Source organism: Orycteropus afer, unplaced genomic scaffold (assembly GCF_000298275.1).
Source record: "Orycteropus afer afer isolate SDZICR_OR568_19922 unplaced genomic scaffold, OryAfe1.0 scaffold00064, whole genome shotgun sequence".
In the NCBI taxonomy this organism is placed as follows: Eukaryota; Metazoa; Chordata; class Mammalia; order Tubulidentata; family Orycteropodidae; genus Orycteropus; species Orycteropus afer.
In genome coordinates, this window is record NW_006921651.1 from 3,050,625 (window position 1) to 3,074,337 (window position 23,713).

General features: G+C 52.8%; 1 protein-coding gene across 1 annotated transcript in view; it reads left to right on the top strand.

The window, feature by feature from the left end:
• The window catches only part of SH3PXD2A (SH3 and PX domains 2A), a 282,207-nt gene that overhangs the window by 249,638 nt on the left and 8,856 nt on the right, over nucleotides 1-23,713 (top strand). Inside the window, exons 9-12 of the mRNA XM_042780829.1 lie at nucleotides 10,553-10,666; nucleotides 13,484-13,567; nucleotides 18,071-18,188; nucleotides 21,827-22,164. Of these exons, the coding sequence (XP_042636763.1) occupies nucleotides 10,553-10,666; nucleotides 13,484-13,567; nucleotides 18,071-18,188; nucleotides 21,827-22,164 (654 nt within the window). The remainder of the gene's footprint in view (nucleotides 1-10,552; nucleotides 10,667-13,483; nucleotides 13,568-18,070; nucleotides 18,189-21,826; nucleotides 22,165-23,713) is intronic.

A 23,713-nucleotide genomic window follows, 5' to 3' on the forward strand; every position in this document is an offset into this window, starting at 1 on the left:
AGATTTCTCCCCAGAGAGTTCCCCACCCCTTACGTCATTTGACACTTTAGACTTTAACTTCTCTTGCATCTTTCACTCTTCCTGAGCCACCTTCGGTTCAGGACTCTCTGGCTTTGGGCTGACCCCTCCATTCTCTGCTTTATCATCTTGTAGATGGAGTACATTTGAAGGAGAGGACCCCTGTTGTCCTCATCTGGGCAACCCCCCACCCCCACAACGAAGCATCTCTTGGGCTCTCAGATGGAGCCCCTGCCCTCCCTCCACTGTGCCTGCACTCAGGCTGCTCCTCTCCAGGGAGCCTGTTCCTCCTCTCAGATTCTACGTAGGGCTCACTTCAAGTCTCTCTTCTGAGAATTCCTCCCTGACTGCTCGGTTTCATCTCTGGACATCTGCAGTTCTTTTGGCAAACATTGCATCAGCAATCACTTGTCCATGCCACAGGGCTGTTTGGATCACCTGCAGCACTGAGCTTAGCAGCCTCAGGCCCTGACTCACCCCTGGGTGGCTGCACTCCACTTCATCCACCTCTGGAGAACCCAGGCCATCTTAAACCCTCCGCCTCAGCCTGCCCCAACCACCTGTGCAAGGCACCCAACCAGACCCGCAAGTTTTCACTAGCGGCCTTCTGAGGTCAATGCCAAATGGCAGTGGCACCAGAAAGGGCGTCTTTCTCTACTTGAGACTCCAGACACCTGGACCCACCTGCCTCCCTGCCTGCTCCCTGGCACCAGTCATTGAAGTCTTGGTTCCATCTTTAAAATTCCCTGTGGTTTGCGTTTAACACTTTACCAACAGCTCCTTTTTTGTGGCTTGCTGGTTAGGTGCTGCTCTGAGCACTTTTCATGGACTAACTCATAACAACACTGGGAGATGTAGGTACTACTATAGGTCTGTTTTACAGGTGAGGAAAATGAACAGTTACCCAAATGGACATAGCTAGGAAGTAGCAGAGCTGGGATTTAAATAGGCAGCCTGGCTCTAAAGCCCTGTCTTAAAACGGTTATTCTCCCCTACCTGTTCTATCATGTGCCACCCCTGTGTCTGCAAATGCTCATTCATCAGGCCTTCACCTGGGGCCACGTCTACATTCACCACACCTTTGCCTACCCAGACCTGCCAAGCTTGGCTGGGGCCCAGCTCAGCACTGGGCTTCTGAGCCCATCCACCGAGGTGGGCAGGCTGGGGCCGAGTCAGGGGAAAGGTGGCAGCCGTCCAGTTCTTGTTGTCTTCTCACCACAGACTCTACAGAGCCAGCCCTCCAAAGGATGACGTAGCAGCCTTTGCTAATAGTCTTGGAATCCAGGCCTCAGGCATCCAGGGAAGGTTCTTGGGCCCTGGAGGTTAGGCCCTGATGGCCTCCAGGCCCTGTCTAGGGAAAGGGGAGGCTCTGGGCAACTGAACAGGATGCACCCAGAAGTCAGACCAGCCCAGCATGGGTCAGTTCGGAAGGGGGCAGGGACAGTGTACGTACATACAGGAGAGATGCAGAGAGGAGTGTTCTTCCCCATTCCTGTTGGCTTTGAACTGTGGAGGCTACAGGCTTTGAGCTGGAGCATGTCTTGGCAAAGGCTGCAGTGACTGAGCCTTCTGACCAGGGGGAGGCCTGGCCGAGGGTGGCAGCCTTTCGCTGTTCTTAAAGGCACAGCGTGCTCCGGGCAGCCTGCCTTTCTAGCTTCTTTGGGTTCCTCTCAGGAAGAAGCCTTGGACCTGCCTCAGGGTCACTGGAAAAGGGTCAGGCGGGGTCCAGTGCAGAAGCAGCCCCTTAGGGCCCAACCATGTGCCAACTGTGGCCACATAGGCAGTGCTCCATCCACTTCCTGCTCTGGGCATCTCTCCACCTCTGCCATTTGCTGCTCACATATTCTCACCCCACCCCCTTCCCAAACCTGCTTCAAGGAAAGAGCACGGTAATGCCTAAACACAGCAACCTCCAAAGAGGACAAAACCGTGAGCCAAGGTGCAGATTGTGAATGGAGGCATTTTGGGCAGCAGGTCATGGTGGTTGAGGGTTAGGGTTTGCTGGACTTCCTGCCCCTAGAACCCATTTCAGCAAGGCCAGAGCATTTGATACCTGGGACTGTGGTTTCTACTTCTCCTGGCCCCGGACCTAGCACAGGCCTGAGTGTACAGTCAGTGTTCACAGAGGCTTCGCTCTGAGCTGATTGGTAGTAGACACCCAAAGGGCTCAGAGTAACTTAAGAGCCTGGAAATCACCTGGAGATGAGATTTCAAGGCTGCTGAGTTCACCTCAACTTCAAATTCAGGGTCTCAGCCTATCTCAGTACTTTGGGTTTGCACCCAGGAGCCTGAAGCCTAGGCCTGCACTGCTAGACTCAGCCAGCCAGTGCACAGTCTGATCATGCCCCTCTGGTGGCCTGGTTGTGGGAGATGGGGATGAGGCTCTCAGTACTTGCTAGGGGAAAAGTCCCTGGGTGTGGCTCCCTGACAGAGGTCAGCTGTAGGCAGGTACCATTGTGATCCTGGTATGCAGTGAGGCTGAGAGGGGCAGTGACCCCCACCCCCAGGTCACTCAGCTAGTAAGTTTGTTGTTGTTGTTATGTGCCATCAAGTCGGACCCAACTCATAGCGACCCCTCCTTGGGTTTCCAAGGCGGTATCACTACAGAAGTAGATTGCCCCATCTTCCTTCCGAGGAGTGACTGGTGGGTTTGAACCGCCAGCCTTCTGGTTAGCAGTCAAGTGCCTTAGGCACTACACTACCAGAGGAGCTCCTCTAGTAAGTAGTGGAGGCGAATTCTGATGGGAGAGCCCCAGTGGGCCAAATGCCAGGGCACACAGTGCAGGCCAGCGGGTGGGCGAATCAGGAAGGCATCCAGAAGGCCAGGCAGGATTTGCAGGGAGAGAGGAAGGAGCAGGGGTCTGCCCTCCCCCATCAGCTGTTGTGTTCCAGGCTGAGCTGTGACCTCAGAGGACTTTATTAACGTCCTAATTGTGTGCAGCTGGCCTCACTCTGGCCCTAATGAGCTTATTATCCTCTCTCATTAAGGAGGCCATTGTGACCTGGTCACCCTGGGGACAGCAGAGTGCCATCACTTCCTGCTGCCCTCAGCCTGGCTCAGCCCCCTCCTAGAGTGTATAAGGCCACAGCCCCTCTCTGAGTCCATCCTAGTTTCCCCACCCTTAGTCTCAGTGTCTGACCCTCTCAGTCTCTCTCTGAGCCTGTCTCTGTCTCTCTTTTGTCTCTCAGTCTGCCTCACACTGTCTCTGTGCGTGTGTCTCAGTTTGTGGCTCCCTCTCAGTTCTGCTCTCTGCATCTATGCCCTCTCCCCCTACCCCCATGCCAGCATTGGGAAGCCCCAGTTGGAGTCCATTTGAGATGGCTTTGAAACTGGCCAAGCAGGTGGGCCCACTGGGTCAGTTCTCTGGAGACCGGCTCTGGGCCTGATTGGTTCTACCTGGACAGACCTTCGCCCTTCCCCATCCTAAGCTTGGTGCTGGCCAGGATGCCCGGGGTTGCCTTCTCCTCCCCTCTGCCATTGGAAGGTGAGGTGTTGGGGGGAGGGGCGTATCTGTTCATCCTGGGCCTTTGCCTCCTGTGTGGCTGGGCCCTGGCCTGGCCGGGTCGTATTCTCCTGCCTCTGCAGAGACATGGCCCTCACAAGAAAGGGTTAGGCAGCTTTCAGGGGCTGGCTGTTTTGGGACCTTCCTAGGTGATGTCCCCAGTCTGGAGGTTTAGCCCAGAGACCAAGCTCAGAGATCCCAGAAGGAAGCAGCGTGCGTGCAGGTGTGTGTGGGTCTTCTCTCAGGGTCCCTCTGCAGCAGTACTCAGTTTCCCATGCAGGGAATAGGCATGGCGGCCCCTTGTGTCCCTCCTCCCAGGTGACATCATCAGGTACAGGTGCTCAGGTGGGAAGACCTGCCTGAGCACCAGCAGGGCAGTCGGGACGCACAGGCATCATAGTGCAGGGTTGCCAGGCCGGGCTTGAGGGTGTGCTAGGGGTCTGCCAGCCCACTGGGTTGGCAGGGTGAGGAGTATTCGTTGTCTCTTGCCACCAGGTTCTCTGCCTGAAAACCAGGGCTGACTTCTCAGGGAAGAGGCCTGGGCTGGCAGCCGGAGAATAACCACCCCCAGTCTGGATACAGCTGTGGCCAATACATCAGGCCAAAGCTAAGTCCTTTAGTAAAACTCACTGACTTTCCTTTTCCTAGGAAAGGACATTGGAAGGATGGAAGAGGAAGGCCAGCGGAGGCCAACTTAGAGTGTGGCTCAGTCTTCCTGAGGTTGTATAAAGTGCAAGAGGCAGCCCAGGCTGGCCCCTGTCTGTCCTTGTCTTGGGTGGCTTAGCCTTCACACCGTAAAATGCATAGCTTCTGTTGAGGATACTGCTGTGTACCAGACACCACATGGTGTTCTTTATGTTATCTAATCCTCACACCAACCCACAAGGTAGATAGATGGTATTCTTGCCATTTTACAGGTGAGAAAAGCGAGGTTCAGATTAAGTCAACTTTCCTGAGGCCACAGAGTGTCTAAGTGGCAGAGATGGGATTGAGACTCAGGTCTTTGGCTCCAGTCCCTATGCTCTGTGCCTCAGTTTCTTCATCTGCCTGCCAGGCTGCCCACTGCGTGCTCAGTTCTGCCCTGGAGACAGAGTAGACATAGTGCCTATAGTTACGACAAGACTCATTTTTGGAGAGCATGTACCACAGCTAAATTGTGGAGTTGACAGTGGATACTGTTGGAACTGGGAGATCAGTTGAGGCAGGCAGGCTATAGCTATCAGGGACTTCAAAGAATGAGTTAAATGAAGACAGAAAAGGCTATGGGCCCTGTGTCCTGGGAAGCTGTGTGAACCCAAGGGGAGAGGCCAGGCCAAGGATGCCTGTGAGACCATTTTGGCCAAGAAAGATGCTCCCAGGAACACCTTCCCTCCTTATGGCCCCATTTCCCACCATGCCTTGGTATTATGAATTGCATGAGCTAAGGAAAGAGTAAGTCATGTGTCACTTTCCATTCTTCTGGAACACTGAAGACCCTTCTGAAATGCCACAGATGAAACACATGGACACATGCACACGTCCAAATGAGGTCACCAGGACATGTTGAACGTATAGCCACCACCACACTGATAATAGCTCAGGTTTTCTGAGCCCCTTCACTGGGCTAGGCACTGAGCTAAGAACTTAACATGCATTATTTTTCTTATTCCCCTCAACAACCTCGGGAAGTGGGCTCCATAAATTAATCCCATATCATAGAGAAGAGACTGAAGCTCAGAAAGAACCAACTTCCCCAAGGTTACACACCTACCGAACCAGGACCTGAACTTGACTCCTTTTGACTCCAGACCCCTGATTCTTAGCCTCTACCCCCAGAGGACACTCACCTGCGTACCTAGACACTCGGGTACACACACCCCACCACCTCTATGGTGCACACACACAAAACCTGGGCTCTGCAATACAGATATATCTACTCAGAGGCAGGTACATATGTAAGGTACCAATATGCAAGGACACATGTTGTCAAGGATTCACTGCTTTACCCTTACGTATACAACAGACCTTTACCTGACCCACTTAAATGGTCGTTAAGAATATGGTCCTGGACTTCCTGAGTTGGAAGCCTAGCTCCATCTCTTCCTAAGTGTATGTCTTTGGGCAGGTTGCTTAGTTTGCTATGCTTCAGTTTCCTCATCTGTAAAGTGAGGATGACAGTAGCACATACTTCATAGGGTTGTTGAAGATAATAAATTAGTATGCGTATAAATGCCTGACATCAAGTGCTCTTGTAGTGTTTGGCTCTAATAATTATTATGTAGAGTATGGACATGCACAGACACACTTTTGTTCCACGTACATAGACATACTCCACATGTAGATAAGAATGTATGTATAACTTAACGTCCCTTGTACTCAGAAATACATACCTTTGCCCACACCTGCACCCAGTCCACACCCACAGACTCCGTACGAAAGACGGCAGTGCCTCGGCCTGCATTGGAGGTGAGCTTGGGGACCCTATGGGGCTCTTGGGCTGATGTCAGCCTTCTCTGCCAGCTGGACCACCCCCAGGGATGCACACTCGGTTTGCTTCTCTCTCCAGCAGCAGTGATTTTGGTCAGGAGCTGCAATTGACATCTGAGCTGCTGGCGTGTGAGAGAGACTTGTCAGTAGCCGTGGGTGGGAGCAGGTCCAGGGTGCCTCCCGGAGAGTCCCGACTGTGTGATGTGTGCTAGTGCTCCCGGGAGGTCTGCATGAGCTGGTGCAGGCAGCCAACCCACCTCTGCCCACGTTCACCTGGGCCCACCTGGGTGGTGTGTGAGCCTTCCATCTTTGCTTGCTGGAGATGCCCTACAGCCAAGCCAGCATGCCCTTCTCTGCAGCCCCCATCGCCTCTGGTGCCAACAGGGCTTGATGCAGGGGCCTGAGATTTGAAGCCACACAGTCCCAATCCTGTACATGTAGGAGGCTGGAGTGGAAGCCCTGTCTGCCAAGGTACGAGGACCACAGAGAGGTCTCAGACCCAAGTCTTGGTTGGTGGATGTTACAGGAGAATAAGACCCTAAGTAGCTGTACTGGGGTAAGGAGATGCTTATCGTAGCCAGTAATATGGCCAAGGCTCCCCTGAAACTTCTGGTACTATGGAGATTTTGAGGCCAGAAGGACTCAGTCAGCCCCAAGCACATTTGGGGATACCTAAATGGGGTGAGATGCAGAGCCTCATGCCTCCCTGAACCTGTGCGTATACCTCCATCTTGATGCCCGGGATGAGCACCTCTGCCATCCCATCAGCCCTTTAACCAGCACCTGCCCAGCCCTCTCCCCTGTGTGCCAAGCAGGCTGAGGTCGAAGAAGAAGAGATCAGGCCTGCCCTGCCCTTTGAAACTTTCCTTCTACTGATAAGTCCAGATGCATCCCTCCTTCCCAGCGCCTTCCCTCCAAAGGGAAGGGAGGGAACACCATATTCTTGGAAGAATTCCCAAACCCCTGTGTGTGAAGTAGAGGGGAAGGGAGACAATGCCGTCAGTGGAGAAGGGACAAGAATCCTGGGATTACATAGCCTTTGGAGCCTTGGAGAAAGATCCATGCAAGGGGCTAGTCTCCTAGGTGGCCAAGAGGGTGGAAAGATTAGAGCAGACGTCAGCAGACTTGCTCAGTCGGAGATCAGGATACAGGCAAGTATGGGTGGGACTAAGGAGACATTCCCCTGGGAAAGCTTCCCACAGAGGGAGGTCTTCCGGGCTTCCCACGGCTCGTCTAGTGCCCATGGAAGGGGCTTGGCTGCTTCACCTCTGCTGAGGGTGACTTTGCAGCTCACATTCCAGAGATGGACAGAAGGTTAGAAGATGGTCTCGGTTCTGGGAGACTACAGTGGTACCTGCTTTCCTGGGAAGCCATGGACTCACACAAGGAAAGGGAGGATGATGTTGTCTCCTGTTGGAGACAAATGGGGAGGAAACAGGTTGTTCTAGAGAGTGAGGTTGGCAATGAGCATATCTTGGTGGAGCAAAAGAGACTGGGAGGGGCTGGTCTTGGAGAGATCTTGTCAAATTCTCAACAAGACACATCTCCAGGCTGGTCTGTTCCTGGAGGCATGTCCCAAGGACACGCTCCAATGACAATAAAATCTCTGGCTCCAGCTCAGGCCCTTCCTGGGGAAACCCTCTCCCGGGTAAAAGGGCTACCATCCAAGACAGGCCTTCAGGCATTTGGCCCGCTGGGTCTTGGCTTGAGCTTGGGTGGTGAACCTGGGATGATCAGATTGGGGAGGGCCTGCATGAGATGTGGGAACCAAAATGTTCTGCCTCTGGCATTGGAACCTGCACCTGGGAAGTCATGTAAGAACCTCAGCTTATAAGAGTCTCAGCCTTCGAGACCCTCCAAAAAGTGACTCCAAGTTGGTGCTGTTCTTTGAGACTCTTGAAAGGTAGCCCAGTGAGCAGGAATTTGAGGAGTGACTGCATACCCAGAATAGTTCAGAGGGATCAGGCCTCACCTACTGAGGTCTGTGATAGCAGTTGCCCAGTTGACTTGACTTTTGATCTCCAGTCTTGGATCTTGATGGGGAAACCTTCAGGCATGATCTTTGGTGATTGCTGGTTGAGGATAGCATTAGTGAGGACTCTCTGAGTTCAAGTGATTAAAACCCAGCACCAGCTAAATTGAACAGAACAGGAAGATCATTGGCTCATGTAATTTGAAAGTCCAAGGAAGTAGTCTAGCTTCAGAGGCACCTGAAACCAGGGGCTCAAATGATGCCAATCAGCACTGATTCTTCTCATCTCATGGCTTTTCTGTTTCTTTATTGGTTTAATTCTCAAGCAGGCTTTTCCTAGTACCCTACACTTCTTGGTATATGTGGGACTTAGGGCTCAGATCAAAGCATCCATGTCAATTACTGCCTTATATGAGTTACAGACCTACTCCTGAATCATGGCATTGATTGGCCCAATGTACCTGCATCTGTGGTCAAGGAGACAGAGTTGTGGGACAGAAAAGCCCTAGGAATAGGGCAGCCCTGTTCCATGACCTCCAGCCAAGATCTGTGGAAGAAGACCCGGAGCTGGTGCTTGGTAGCAGAAGCTACTGGGGTTTCTGAGAGTACTCCCCAATGGGCTGGAAGAAGGGGAAAAGACATCTCAGGCAGTGACCCCTGCAAAGACCCTCTGCCTGCTTTGGGGGACTTCATCAGCCACAGCATCCTCAGTAGCTCCATGCATGGCAGGTTCAGAATATGCAGGTGACTATGGGTAGGATGAAGGTGGCCCATACCCATCCACCCAGAGAAAAGACAAGAGAATGATACAGAAGACTGTGTAGTATTTGATCAACCTGAATCTGGCAGAGGGACAGAAGAAAGGCATCCACCCCAGGCCTGGGGCCTCAGAGCAGCTGAAATGCTCCCTGCTCCCACTGGCCACCTCTTTCCTCCCACTGAGTGGGCAGGCCTTAGCCCCCTGGCTTCTGTTGGCCATCTCTGCAAAGGGTAGACAGAAACCTTCTTGGGCATTATCATAGAGACTGAGCCCTGGGACTCTGACTAGCTTTTTTCTTAGGGTCTTCCTACGTTGAGGGAGGTAGACATTACAGCCCCTTCTACTGTGTAAATGAATGATGCTCATACTAGCCTTCCTCTCAATGACCAAGAGCATAAGGAACAGCTCTTGTATATTCACATCTCCACAGTTTTTCCTTACTGTGATGGTGACCCTCTCTGGCCCTAGCTGCATTTTTCAGGTTCATATGAGCTATGTATTAGGAAGAAAAGCCTGACCCTGAGTCCTTGGCCACTGAGGCTGGTGGGCCTTGTAGGATGGAGATGAACAGAGGGCCAGGCCTGAGGTTGGAGGTAAAGAGTTATGTCACGAGCAGAAAAGAATCAGAATGGGATGAGAGGAGAAGACAGATCCCATGCATGATACCTTCCAAGAAGGAACTGAAGGTAGTTAGTGGAGTCCCTAGACCTGTGTGCTTGTCACCTGGGTGTGCCTCTGCCCTGGGACTGTCACTACTATCCACCAGAGCATCCACCCGTATCCCTTCCCCCATTCCAGAGCCATCTGTCAAATAGCAAAGCCTACCTCTGCTCTGACGTTCTCCCAGAGTGCCCCTGAGGTCCCTAGAGCACTAATAGTCTATGTATTCGATGGACCAAGGGCAGAAACTATCTGATGGTGCTTTCAAGAGCTATGTGGGAAAGTCTTCCAGTTGGACCCACAGCTTCCTTGGGAGCAAGAACTGTAACCACAGCCATCCTTGATTGCATAGAAAGACCTAGACCTCTCCCTTCCCATACTTGGCCCTTCCCCATCCTTCCAACTCAAGGCCCTCTCTCAATTTTCTTATCCATGAAATGAGAAAAATGATGGCTTCATGTACTTACCTCACAGGGTGGTTGTAATTTGAACAAAACAGGTTTCTTACTCTCAGACCAGCCTTGTTTCAATTACTCTACCCTGCCCTAGAGGCCATCTTTTCCTCATTTTTGTATTTCATAGAATGATTTGCTCAGCCAGTGTTTGTTTGAGTGAGGAATGAATGAAAGAATGAATGAGCCTTTCTCTTTTGGCCATGACTGTCAAGGGTCATACAAAGATGCAGTGCTCACTTGTGGTTGAAATGTCAGCCCCTTAAAAGGCAGCTGCAAGGAGCACTGACCCACTAGAAAGGATCTGTGAGACACTGAGGCCTGGATGCCTTTGAAAGCAGAGAAGCAGCCAAACGCCAGGCCAAACCAATGGTCCTAATGGGTTTGAAAGACTCTCAGTGGTCTCTGTTTGTCCAGGTTTTCCTTGGATTTTCTTGCAAGGTAGAATTCCACACACAATGCTATCATTGTTTCTATTTCATTTTTTAGTTTTTTTTTTTTTTTTATCAGACATTTGCAGTTTTTCAGGCCCTTCTCCAGGGAGCATGTTGGTCTCCTCTTCCTTACGAAAATGTGAGTTTCTGGAGCTAGGCCTGCACCAAGCTGTCTGCTCTATGCTTTGCTCTCCACTGCTCCTTCCCTCCTGGGTCCCAGCTCCGACCCTGCCTCCGCCCTCCCAGCTACGTCCTCATGGCTATGTTCTCTCTTGTCCCATCTGCAGGTTGGTGGTTCGTGAGCACCTCTGAGGAGCAGGGCTGGGTCCCTGCCACCTACCTAGAGGCACAGAATGGCACTCGGGATGACTCAGACATCAACACTTCCAAGACTGGAGAAGGTAAGGGCCTGTAGGTTGGGGGGGATGAGGAGGCAGGAGTAGAGGGTTGGCTGTCCTGAGGGTTCCTGGGATTGGTGCCAGACCCATCCCTGGCCTCAGGAGTGACACCATCTTCTCCTGAAGGCAGCTCTTCCACTCTTCTCCCTACAACCACCTGTCAATCTGAATCCCCTAGCCCCTTCCCTCAGGTCCCATCTCACTGAGGAGACCAACATGCTTATCTCCAAGCCCAGGCCTGTCCCTGAGGCCCTGCTAAAAATCTGGGGAGGCTGGGGGTCCCTTGGGGGTGTGGCTCTCAGGTGTTTGCAACTTTGGGTAGAGGCTGGGGAGAACAATCCTTGAACTTGGTTCCCCAAAGCTCTCTCCTCCCAGAAACCCTGGGGACGCCATAGAGACCTGCTTTTGCCTTCCTTCCTTCCTTCAGCTGTGTTCCCTACAGCCAGGACGGTCCTAAGAGGCTGAGAATACACCCCTTTTGCTGTGCATTTGGGGTTGGTTATTAGCTCGGCCAGGGTACAGACACAGAAAGCAGGTCTGTTGGTCCTTTCTTGGGATCTCAGGAACTGGGAAGAAGGTCTGGCTCAGCTTTGTCTGGGTTTGTCTGGTTGCATTTCAAAGAGCCTGCCCCATGCCCCAGGGTCCCCCTCTCCCAGGCCAGCACTGCCTGGCAGCCGTCTGTGGACTCGGGCATTCCCCAGGGTAGGCTGCCTGAGCCAGCGAGCTTGAGCCACCCCATGTCCTGTGTCCTGGCAGCAGGAGCACTTTCCTAACGGTCAGCAGGGATGGGGATGGAGGACTGCCACTGGGCTCAGGCCACCTCCAGCATGCTTCTCCTCCCTTACCACCTCCTGCTGCCAGGCCCAAACCAGTAGCCTGCCAGCTCCTTATTCATCCTTCCCCTAAATATCAATTACTTGGCAGGCGGTTGGGCTCCACCCTCGCTGCCGCTTCATTTCAGCTTCTTGTCCAGAGCTGTGGCCCCTGCGATGGCCTTCCACCTTGTGACAGGTTTCCAGAGGCTAGGCTGATGGGGACATGCCAGCCCCTGCAGGCTGGGCTGCTCGGTCCTTCCTGGATGCTCCCTGAGCACTGGGGCTGAACCCACTCCCTACCTGATCCTTGTCCATAGACACTGCAGCCCCTGCCCTGAGTCTGGTCGAGCTTGTTTCCTTTCCCCAGACTTTGCTGGTGGCCCTGTGGCGTGCAGCCTCAGGACTGGCCTTCTTCCTGGGGTGGGTGGGGGGCCTGCACTGGGACCAGCAGACCAGACGATGGTCATCCGTGTTGGTGCACCCAAGGGTAGATGTCCCTCCATCTAATAGGTTTCCCCAGCTCCAGACCCTGTCCCTTCTGTCCGACCTTTGCACCCTTCGTTGGCGGGCAACTTTTACATACCTGTGCCTCTGTTTTCACATCTGTGAAATGGGGGTAGTACCAACCACAAGGGACTTTTTTGAGGCTTAAGTGAGATGATACCTGGGGATCATTTAAACCAGATCTGGCACACATGGGTTCTTGTCAGGGTGGCCCTTTGTGCTTCAGCTGAGAGAAAACGGAAAACTGCCTTCCCCACCCTCACCCCCACCCAGGAGGCCAGTGTCAGGACCTCTTCTCAATCGGGCCCTTCACAGGACCTGGCTTATATTCTGCTGGTTATGTTCCTTTCAACCCCTTGTCTTTCTAGCCAGGGCAGGTGGGTACCCCATATGACAGATAAAGAAGCAGAGGCTCAGAGAGCGCCACCCCAGAGGACACAGGGAGCTGGCAGTGGGCCTGGATTGCACCCATTCCTCCTACTCTTTTATCCTGGCTTCTGTTTATAAGAAGCAGGTCAAACAGGCCACTCACCTCTTTCCAGAAAAGCAGATACTTTTCGGAAGGCCTCAGTGGGGTTTGGCTGGGTGTGTCTGAAGAGTTGTCCTGTGACTCTAGCTGGTGGCCTCCTTCCCCAGGACCCGTGTTGTTGGCCCCTTTCTGCTTCACTGTCAGGAAGTGGGATCCAGCTGATGCCCAGGAGCCTGGCCTGGTGTCTGTTCTACCAGGGAGTCCCGTGGGAAGGCAGGAGCTGGGGGCCTGAGTGGGAGATGCCCAGGGGCTTGGAGCCGGGCTGCCGAAGCCTGTGGGCCAGTGCAGGATGTGCCCTACACACATCTGAATGAAAATCTCTACAGATGTTTTCAGAAGGGCATCAGCCACAGAGTCTGTGTGTGTATTTCATTCAGCAAACATGTCTTGGAGCCCAGGCACTGGGCTCGGCCTTGGGGATGCAGAGCTGAAAGGCAAAGTCTTTGCCCTCCTCAGACTTACCCAGGGAGGTGACCAAGAAAGCAGAGTCATAAACAAGACCCAGAGTGGAAAGAGCTAAAAGCACCAGACGGCTGGGACCCCCAGTCTCTCTTAGGCTTGGTTACCCTTCTACCTGGAGCCTGGCCTGTGGTGCAGATTCTCAAGGAATACTTGCCAAGTGAGTAGCTGCAAAACCAGGTGCTGGGAACCCAAAGTTTTCAGAGAGTCAGAGCTGTCCAGCGTGGGAGGGACACAGTAATGTCCCCATCCCTGGGGGCTTCCTGGCACTGGACTGGAGCAAGAGGCCCTTTTCCTGTCTGAGGTTCTGGGATCCTGAGTTCTTTAGCCCCATTCCAGGCTCAGGCATAAGCCCCTGAAAGCCAGTGGGTTTGCAGGCCTGGGAGTGTGGCCCATCCCTCCCTCCATCCCTTCCTTCCACCCCCACCCCCACCCCATCTCATCTCATCTTCATCTCCATTCTCTCCGCCGGTTCCTGTCGGTCGCATGCTCCACTGCCATCTCCCACATCAGTGTCCAAGAGACGCAAGGCCCATCTGCGGCGCCTGGATCGCCGGTGGACCCTGGGCGGGATGGTCAACAGGCAGCACAGCCGAGGTGACCACGGGGAGCGGCTTCTCCTAACCCCGCAGCTAGCCTCTCTCTCACTTACACCTCTGTCCCCTCTGGGCTCTAGTGTCCTCTACCGGTCGCTGCCTCACCCAGATTCGTGGGCACACTGTCCTCTTTTCTGCTGCATCTGGGAGGGGCAGGAGGGCTGCTTAGGAATCAGGGTGGCACTGGGGATGCATCTGGCTTCTAGCAACTTCCTGGGGGCAGGGGGCATAGGAAGTGGTCATGGGGTCCCTGATGCAGGGACAAGGGGCCCAAGGAGGAGGGGAGGGATGAAGGAGCAGCTGGGCTCTAGGAAAGGCCACATTGTCCTACAAGCTGCAGATGGAGGGCAGCCAGGGTCAGCCGGCACCAGGGTGCAGCCCAGCCCAGCTCTGATGTGCCAAGCCAGCCAGGAGCCTCTGGCGCCTCCCAGCACTAGATGTTGCCGAGTTGAGGACACAGCAGGAACAGACCAAATGTAAAGCAAAGGTCAGCTCAAGCTAGGGGGGCTGGGACAGGGCTAGGATGCAGCCCTGAGCCTTGGTGGCGAAGGAGAGTAGGGAGCAGGCCCAGAAAACCACAGCAAGACAGCTGTGCCTTCCCCTGCCCCCTCAAGCATCTGCTCCAAACACCACCCCACACTGAGCCCCCAGGCACAGCTCTGTGTTCACCACAACGTGGCCACAACCTCAGGAATGTCACATGTCTAGATGGCAAAGTGTGACCACCATGCACAGCCCTCACCGCCATAGGTGGGACTGCAGTACCACGTTACATCCAGCCCCACACACCACCACATGTCCACTGCCCCGTGTACCCACACAGAGTACACATGCATCATTCCAGTTATGCAGCCATGCATGCTGCTGTGTGTATATGTTATTTACAGTCATAAATACACTATACACAGAACTCACTGCTCATGGTAACATCATATACACAGCTTTTGGATCAGCACCTACAAGTGCATAGAACCCTTTACACACAGTCTCATAGCAACTCTACGACAGGGTACAACTGCCCCATGGCCTTTCCAAGGCTATAATCTGTACAGAAACAGACTGCCACATCTTTCTTCTGTGGAGCTTGTAGGTTCGAACCACCAACCTTTTGATTAGCAGATCAGTATTTAGCCACTGTGCCGCCAGGGCTTCTAATGTCTTGTATACACAACCCCGTGTACTAACTGCATATACACAGGCAATCACAGTGACAAATACACACTGATGTATGTAGATACTGGTGCCCAACCAAATGTGTAATTCTAGAACCATACATACATATGTAACTATAAAAAAAAGCAAGTACTAGCCTACAACTGCATGCCTGCTCACCTTCTCTCTCTCTCTCTCTCTGAGTAAAATAAGAGACCTAAACATAATTTCTCAGCCAAGAAAAACTTGAAGGAAGCTGGCTGGGAGAAACTTTGCTGCAAGCAGCAGTGCTAATGGGGGAGGCAGGCAGGGGGTCACCCACTAAGTGGACAAGAGAAATCAGGGCTTCCTGGGGCCTCCACTCCCAGTTCCCTCTGCCGGCCAGGCCTCTGGAATCGCAAGGTCTCTGCTGTGGGGTTGGGTAAGTTGGGGGCCGGGAGGGGAGCAGGGAGACTGCTGACAGAGGGGAAAGTGTTTGAAAAGAGGAGGCTTCTGTGGTTTGAAAACTGCAGGGCTCTGCAGCCCCTGCCTCCCAAAACAAAACAGCCTTGTCCACCTCCCCTGTAGCGTGCCCACCCAGCAACTGGCCAGTGGCCTGGTGAGCCATCCCTAGGGTGCGGTTGCCACCATCACTTGATGGCACATCAAAGTGACCATGGTCTCCAGGCTTCCCAGAAGCCTGAGAGTTCTCCAACCCTTCCTGGGCTCACAGCCCCCTCTCCCCTCAACTCTGTTTCCCAAGGGGCATCTCTTCCAGAGACCCCAACCAACCTGAGTGGCTGAGCCCCCAGTGAGGTCCTGTCTCTCCGTCTGGGCATTTTCCTGTCTGGCTCTGCCATGCAGGCTTTGTGGGCCAGTGAACCAGTAGAGGAGCTGGCTCTCCTTCCCACTAGGGGAGGCCTGGGAGTTTGGAGGTCTGGGTCCACGTGGCCCATGTCCACACGAAGGTAATGCTCACCTCTGCTGCCCAAGCTAAACTCTGGCAGAAAGCCCAGGCCACTTGGTACCAGGGCTTTGAATTCTCATCACCCAGAACCTACACAGTGACAGGTAAGAAGAGCTTCCAAGTAAGCCCAGAGTACTCACTGGGAACACATGAACTTGAGGTGTCTGTGCTCACAGTAACCCCAGGGCCCCCCAGAACAGGGCATTTGGTAGGGAGCAGCCTGGGTTCTGTCTCCTCCAGGGTGGTCAGGGTAAAGAAGGCCCTGGCACTGCCCGTGGGACTGTCCTTAACAAGCACATGGGAGATGCTGCTCAAGCCTGGCATCGCCAGGAGGCTGAGCCCCAGGAGACGGCTGTGGGCCCTGTTCTCTGCCCCGAGGAGGCAACAGGGCTCCTCTGGTCTCCCCACGACTCATTTTTCTCAACATCCTTGCCTAGGAAAACTTTAATGATGGCTTCCTGCTGGAACCACAGGCTTTTAAAAATAGCCCAGTTGAACAAAGGCAAAATGTGGACCCCAGGCCTTGCCTCGCCCTAACCTCAGAACCCTGGATATCTAGGGCCTGGCGCTGCCCCTCTGGCCACTGCCCAGGCAAGGGTTTACCGTGCCTTATTGGAAAATGGAGCAGGGCCAGGAGCGAGGCAGGAGAGCAGAGTTGGCCTTCACTGCACTTCTCAAAGGCCCCAAGTCAGAATCTGGCAGCGTGGGCTTCTCTGGCCTCCTTAGCAGCTTTCCTCAGCATGGCTGGAGTCAAACCTGAAACCTTCCAGGAGCAACTGCTGAACAGTCTTGGAGGCTGCAGTGGGGCATCACCCACCTTTTGCTTTTTTGGCAGCCTTTGCGACTTGGCCATCACTTCTGTCCTTGCAGCCCGGTGGGTGGCTGTTCCCACCCCAGAGAGAGCTGCTAACAGCCCAGCACAGGCTGCAGACAGAGTCCTGATAACCCAAGAAGGATGAGCAGATGGCCCTCCCGTCAGAGTCCAGTGAGGAGTCCAGGGGGAGGCTGCCACAGCTGGAGCTGGGCGGGGCAGGCATCTGAGCCAACATCCGGCTATTTTTGAGCTCACAGAAAGCCTCCCCTGCTCGGCCCTGCTTCTCTCTGCACTCATGTAGTGGATCATCGCTTTGGAGCCTCTACTGTGTGTCGGGCAACAACAACTGTGTGTCGGGCCCTATCTCAGTCCCAGGGGAGTACCTGGGCTGGGAGGACCACATAGGATCAGGGCGACTCACCCAAAGGGCAGGGCTTCAGTCCAGGCCTGTCTGTGACAGCTCTGTTCTTCCAGAGGGAGAGGGTAGGCAACTGAGTTCCTTCCTGAGCTGTCTTCCAAAGACAGCCCCCACCAGGAGGTGGGAGGTCTTCAGCTGATTAGCTGTGGGCAGGGCTAGGGAGCAGCCAGATCCAGGTATTCCTGTCGGGCTTGTTGAGGATGGGCCTAGCTGGACCCCAACAGCTAGAGAGGAAGCACCTCTTTGGAGTGGAAATAAGGACCCATGTGGGAGGCCCCAGAGCCCCCTGCCAGGAGGGAGGTTGAATGGTACCACACTGTCCCAATCCCCAGCTGTCCTTCCAAGCTTTTCTTGAGATTCCACAGTGCTTCAGAAATGCCTTGGTCGACTCAAGACTTGCACACACATGCGAGAATAGAACAGGCAGTGAGATGGAATCTGGGCATTTGCCCCCAGCAGACACAATGCACGTCAGCCCACACTGGGCAGTGAGGGGCTTGGTTTTGTTGCACGTCCTGTTTGTCTCCACTGCTTATTTGTCCACAGAGTCTTTTTCTAACCAAGCACGTGTAGTCATCCTCTTAGAACGTGTGTCCCCTAGAGTCCTCAGGTGTTAATGAGTAGGCAGGGGTGGTCATGCAAGGCTTCAGCAAGGCATTGCCCTCAGAGCCATCTGTAGGTCAGATGGAGGAAGCATTGAGGAGCCTGGGACACAGAAGGAATCATAACACATTCAGGGAACAAGGATGTGCCGGGGACATGAGGTATTTAGGAGACACAAGGGCTGGTCTCAGACTTTATGACTTGGGACCCACGAAGAATGGGCTTCCCCTCACCTCCCTCAGCCCAGCGAGCTTCTGGGGCCTTGTGGCTGCCAGGCCCCAGCAGTTACCAGACTGGGAAGGCCAATTCTATGCAGCCAGGGTCCTGCCTGGCAATCTGGGATCCTGGCTGGCTTTGGCATGTGTTGGACACAGCGAGGGCCCTGATCCCATGACCTCCCTGCCTCTTACCCCCTAAGGCTGTATCCCTTGCCTTTCCATCAAAAAGCCAGAGGCTGACTCAGTCCACCTTGGCAAGCAGCTAAGCCAGGCCAGGGGAGACAGGGACAGGGTGAAGGACTTACACCCCAACCTCAAATAATGAGGCCTTCTTGCTTTCCCACTGCCTGCAGAGGAAAAGTACGTCACCGTGCAGCCTTACACCAGCCAGAGCAAGGATGAGATTGGCTTTGAGAAGGGCGTCACTGTGGAGGTGATCCGGAAGAATTTGGAGGGCTGGTGGTATATCAGGTAGGAGCCCTGGCAGAGGAGCAAGATGCCTTTTCTCATCCCTGTCCTCCAGGGTATCCTGGGCAACGGAGCCCAGTGCAAAGTCACCAGCCACTAGATGGCCATTAGTTACTGACAGCAGCTTTGCGCCAACCCCAGGGGCTTGTGCTGCAACTCTGCCCGGCTGAAAACCTCAACCCAACAGTGCTTAGTTTGCAGATCATCCCTCTGGAGCAGAGGCCGAGCCACAGCCAGCAGGGCCCAGGGGCCCAGACTCAGCTCACAGGCTGTGGTGCAGTCCCTTCCCACGCATCTGCCAGAAGGGCCCCGCACATCTGAATCTGGTTTTCTGTGTCCGGCCTGGGTTGCCTGGTGAGCTGTACAGCGAGGGCTGCCTGGAGCGCTGGCGCCCGTGGGCCTTGCTGGGGTCCCAGCAGGCAGCTTCTGCTGCTCACAGCCCAGCATTCAGTCCCAGCTAAGGGCTTCTGGCTTCAGAGTCCTCAGCGGATGTGGGCGGGTCTTGGGTCCTCTGCAGGGCTGGCTCACTTAGTGCAAGAGCTGGGGCACAGTGAGGCCTGAACCCAGACCTGGTTCAGGTCATCAGAGACCTCTTTCTCCTCCTGTCCTCTCCCTCTCCCAGGACCAGCTCACACTTCCCAGCTGAGAAGCCCATTTGAGGGTGTGGGCAGGGGAGTCAGGAGGTTCTCCCACCCTCCTAGAAGCAAAATGAACCCTGTGGACTTCACTTACCCTTGTCTACCTGGTCCTTCCTTTCTTATCCTCTCTGCCCTGGCTCCCAAGGCCAGCCAGCTGCCCCCTGGTGGACTTGTTGTCAGGAAGGCTTTTGGTTCCTTTGGAATTGGCTTTGCTGTGATGACTGCCTGGCTTCTCTCTCTTGTGCCTGGAACTCAGCTGACAGACAGTCCATACCTGGGTTTTGAGGGTCACCTTCCAGCCCACTCTCCTTGTGAGGAGAATGCATATTCTGAGGGGCCTCCCGTGGCGGGCACAGGATTGTTCTGTGGTCCCCTTGGACTGAGGTAATAGCAGCATTCCTGAGACAGTTGGTAAGAACATAGCAGACCATGATGGTGCTAAAGATTAGTCTTTTCTGACAGACAGGAAGGTCACCAGCCACATAGGGATTAAACCTCAGTATGACCTTGTATGACAGAGGACAGCCTTTGTCTCCCTGCCCTTTCTGTCCTGTTAGGTATTGGGTAGAGGGGGCTGTGTGCCTGGACATGTGTTGCCCATAGTCACTGCCCCTAGACCCTCATGTTCTCTAAGCAAAGGGAATTAGGGCCAAACCCAAAATCCAACAACCATGGGTCTGAAGTGGAAAGGCCAGCAAATGTTCTGATAGACTGATGGCCTGTTTCTCTTGCTTAATAGTTATCTACAAAGCTGCTTTTTTTTTTTTTTTTTTTTAATGTTTTAAAATGACCAACAAAGTTACCCTGAGCTGCTGCTGCTTGTCAGCCCCTATCCCCTGTCCCCATAGCCTAGTCCTTTAGCCAGTAGGACCTTGAACTGAGAAAGTCCTGCTGAAAAAGTTCCACCTTAAGAAGGCTGCCAGACACCCCCTTAAATATGCCATTTCCCAACATTCCAGGCTCTATGTTGATCCTCATTTCCTGTCTTTCTCCCCTCCCCCTCTTCCCCTCCCTCTCTCTCTCTCTCTCTCTCTCTCACTCACTCACACTCCTCTCTCCATCCCTCCTTTTCCAGTTTGCTTCCCTCTGGAGTCATTCCATGTTCCAGAGCTGGAAAGCAGATGTGAGCAGAGTTTGGCCCCAGACACACACAGCCACTTCTGATTCCCTGCATTTCTCAGCCTGGAATCTAATTTTATCCATGTAATGCTGAAGAAACACAAAGGAGTTTGAAGTGGGAATGTTCAGGGCCGTGAGCAGGCCTGGCCGTCAACCCCATGAGAGCCCTGTCCCCATATCGCTATGATGTTCACATAGAAAAACATATGCAAGGGCCAGCAGGTCCATCTTTATCTTTACTCCAAGATGCAAGAGCCCTGGGCTTAACCAGATGCTGCCAACGGCCAGCAGAGTGACCCTCTGTTACTTGCTTTACTTTTCTGAGCCTTGGTTGACTCGTCTGTAAGGTTAGGAACTTTTACTAGTTGGTTGCATCCACCCCTGAAATTCTATGCTTCTGTCTATACCTATTATTACCTTGGGAAGCTGGGCCAACCCCCAACTTCCATTTACTTGTCCACTGATGCCTGTCTTCCAAACCCCAAACACAAGGATAGACAGGCCAGCTTGGGACAGCCTGCCTGCACGTTCCTGTGACATGAACATAAGAAGCCACCTCCTACCAGAACTTTCCAGCAAAGCTCATACACACTGGTAGCAACTTCACCTTTCACGTCCCTTGCCTCCCACCTTATGAGCACCCAAGATCAAGGTCAGGCGGGGGTGGGAAGTGTCAACACATCTGGCTTGGAGGAGTCATGAGCCATTTCAGAGAACCAGATGTATCCCAGGGAGCAGACAGGGACATTGAAAACCAGACTTAGGGGCACTGGCCAGTAACTGCTGGACCAGGAAGTAAGTTCCCAGTAGGTTTGGATAGAAGCACAGCACCATGGGGAAAAAGGGAAGAGCTTGTTTGAAGAAGTCATTGAATCATCTAATTTAACTCAGCCCTGTCATTTGCTTTTTGCCTTTGTTTATGGACTTTTGGTTTTGTTTTGCCATGCATACCGAAGGTTTTAATTTTCTCTAGTCATGTGTGTTGGTCCTTTTGCATTGATGCTTTTAGAGTCCTTTTTAAAAAGACTTATTTTTCCCTCAAGATTACATAAATATTCACAATTGTCATTTTTATTTTGCTATGTGGCTGGGATCACGTTTACTTGTTTTTCCTAACCGGACACTTACGTTGTAGCCAAATCACCTACTCAGTAATCTGCCCTTCCCCCACTATTTGAAATGTTATGCTTTAGGTCTGTTTGAGGACTTATTTTGTGTCCTTGGTATGTCCGTCTACCCTTGCAGTAGTACCAGTATTCACCCCACTCAGTCACGCTTTTATGTAGACATCTCCTTAGTCGGCCTCGATGTGTTTATCCTTCTGGATAAACTTAAGCAGCTACTCTATGCTTGCATTTTTCAGAAGAGAACAAACTGAGCTCCAGAATAGTGACTTGTCCAAGGTACCATAAACTAGAACTCAGATTTCCTGACTCACCTTTAGCACTTCTTTGCATCTCTGATAATGCTTTTTCTTTCCTCCAGAGCATTAACTCTAGAGGAACACTACATCCACACCTTCTCATTTCTTATCTCTAGAATTACTCTCAACTGATTGTGAGGTAGGCAAGCCACTGTGAAGTCTTCTATTTGGGCAACCCAAATTTTGAGGCATTTTCTGATCTCAAGGTTCCACATTTGTCTGATTTTGCAGAGAATGAGAGCCACCTCGAGAGAGCAGACAAAGAAAAAGGCGTTGAAAAGGAAGAAACAGTGTCCTGGGTCTTTTCTACCTGCCCTCAGGTCCAGTAGTGGGATCACCAGTTCTCTTACAGACCATGGTAGAGAAGGCTCAGTTAGTCAAGGCCAGAGGCTTGGCCTCATACTGGACGTGAGGTCAGTCATCAGTGCTCTAATGACGGCATGTCCTACTCCTCCCCATAGATACCTGGGCAAAGAGGGCTGGGCACCAGCATCCTACTTGAAGAAGGCCAAAGACGACCTGCCGGCTCGGAAGAAGAACCTGGCAGGCCCAGTGGAGATCATCGGGAACATCATGGAGATCAGCAACCTGCTGAACAAGAAGGCATCTGGGGACAAGGACAATCCGCCTGCGGAAGGCGAGGGCTCTGAAGTACCCATTGCCAAGAAGGAGATCAGCCTGCCTATCCTTTGCAATGCTTCCAACGGCAGCGCCCTGGGCATCCCCGAGAGGACTGTCTCCAAGCTGGCCCAGGGTTCTCCAGCCGTGGCCAGGATTGCCCCTCAGAGGGCCCAGATCAGTAAGAACCTTGCTGACCTTTGGGTTCTCACTGCACAGCTCCCTGTAGAGTAGACGTGGGAAGTGCAGAACCCCTGTGCGTGCCATAGTGTCATATTTTTCCTGAGGTACAGACTGATCCCTGACCCCAGCCTCCTCCTAGCAGCTGACCTTCACTCTGTCAAATTACATAATGCTTAATCACAAGAGTGGATGAGGCAAGGGAGTGTGGATGACTCAGTTCCTTCCGACCCCTCCATGGAAGATGATGTGCGTGAATAGATGAGCTCACGTGCCCTTCTCTAGTGGAAAGCCACTTTGCAGGCAAATGTATTCCCAAAGCAAGAAGCAGTGCTATGGTTTTCTTTTCTCTATAGTGAAGGGTTTATAAATCAAGATAGATGATACACAGTTAATTTTGTGTTTAATTGCCTGGACTGTTTAATGTGAACCCTGTGTATGAGACTGCTTTGTGGAGTGATGGCCTATAGAAAATCATCTTCTGGGCTTTACCTGCTCCTTGCCTTCCACCTACCACCAGTTAATGGAAACCTGTAGGGCTTAGAAGCAGGACTTTGCTGCTCCCCACAAGCAAATTTTCCACGTGGCATTCTTAAACTCAGGGGGAAGCCCACTATCTGGTGCCCTCAAAATGCCCATCTCCATCCATCTTTGGCCCAACATGGCTTTGGTTGAAAGCTGAACTGTTCTGTATTATGGGGGCAGGGGAACCAGCTGCTTCTTGTACCTTCAGAACAACTTCAACCATTCTTACGATCTAGAGGAAAGCTATTTTTGTTTAGCTCTGGGCTCTTCGTGCCTGAAATCTTTTGATCAGTCACATGGCATCTGTTTTCAGGCACCTGCTCTGACCTGACATTGTGCTAACTTAGGAGGAGTTAGGAGTGAGCAAAAAAATAGCAACAGTCCCCACTCCTAACTTTGAAAATCTGATATAGCATACAGCTATAAGTAGTTTTCAGGGGGAACTACTTATATGTCCAGACATTTTAAAATGTGCATGTAATTTTAGAAGATTCATGGAGCCCAAAGGGAAGGTGGTGGAGCTCTGGTAGCATAGTACCTAAGGCACCTGAATGCTAACCAGAAGGCTGGCGGTTCAAACCCACCAGCCACTCCTCAGAAGGAAGGTTGGGCAATCTACTCCCGTAGTGATACTGCCTCAGAAACCCAAGGAGGGGTTGCTACGAGTCGGGTTCAACTCGAGGGCACATAACAACAACAACACGGGGTTCCTAGGCTAATCTTCACTGGGGCAGATCACCAGCTGTTTTCTCCCGTGCAGCCGCTGGTGGGTATGAAATGCCTACCTTACAGTTAGCAGAGATTACAGCCTAGAAAACCCCATGGGGCGGTTTCTACTTTGTCACACGGGGTTGCTATGATTGATCGACGGTACCTAAGGACAGTAACAACCACAGTCATCCTTTTACCTGTAGTCTCTTCCACTGTGACCCCTGCAGAGGGTGAGGCTCTCATCTCAGGATCCTGGGAGCTGAGAAGAGTGACTAGCATGTGGTAGGGAGGTGCTCGATTAATGGCTGTGGGCC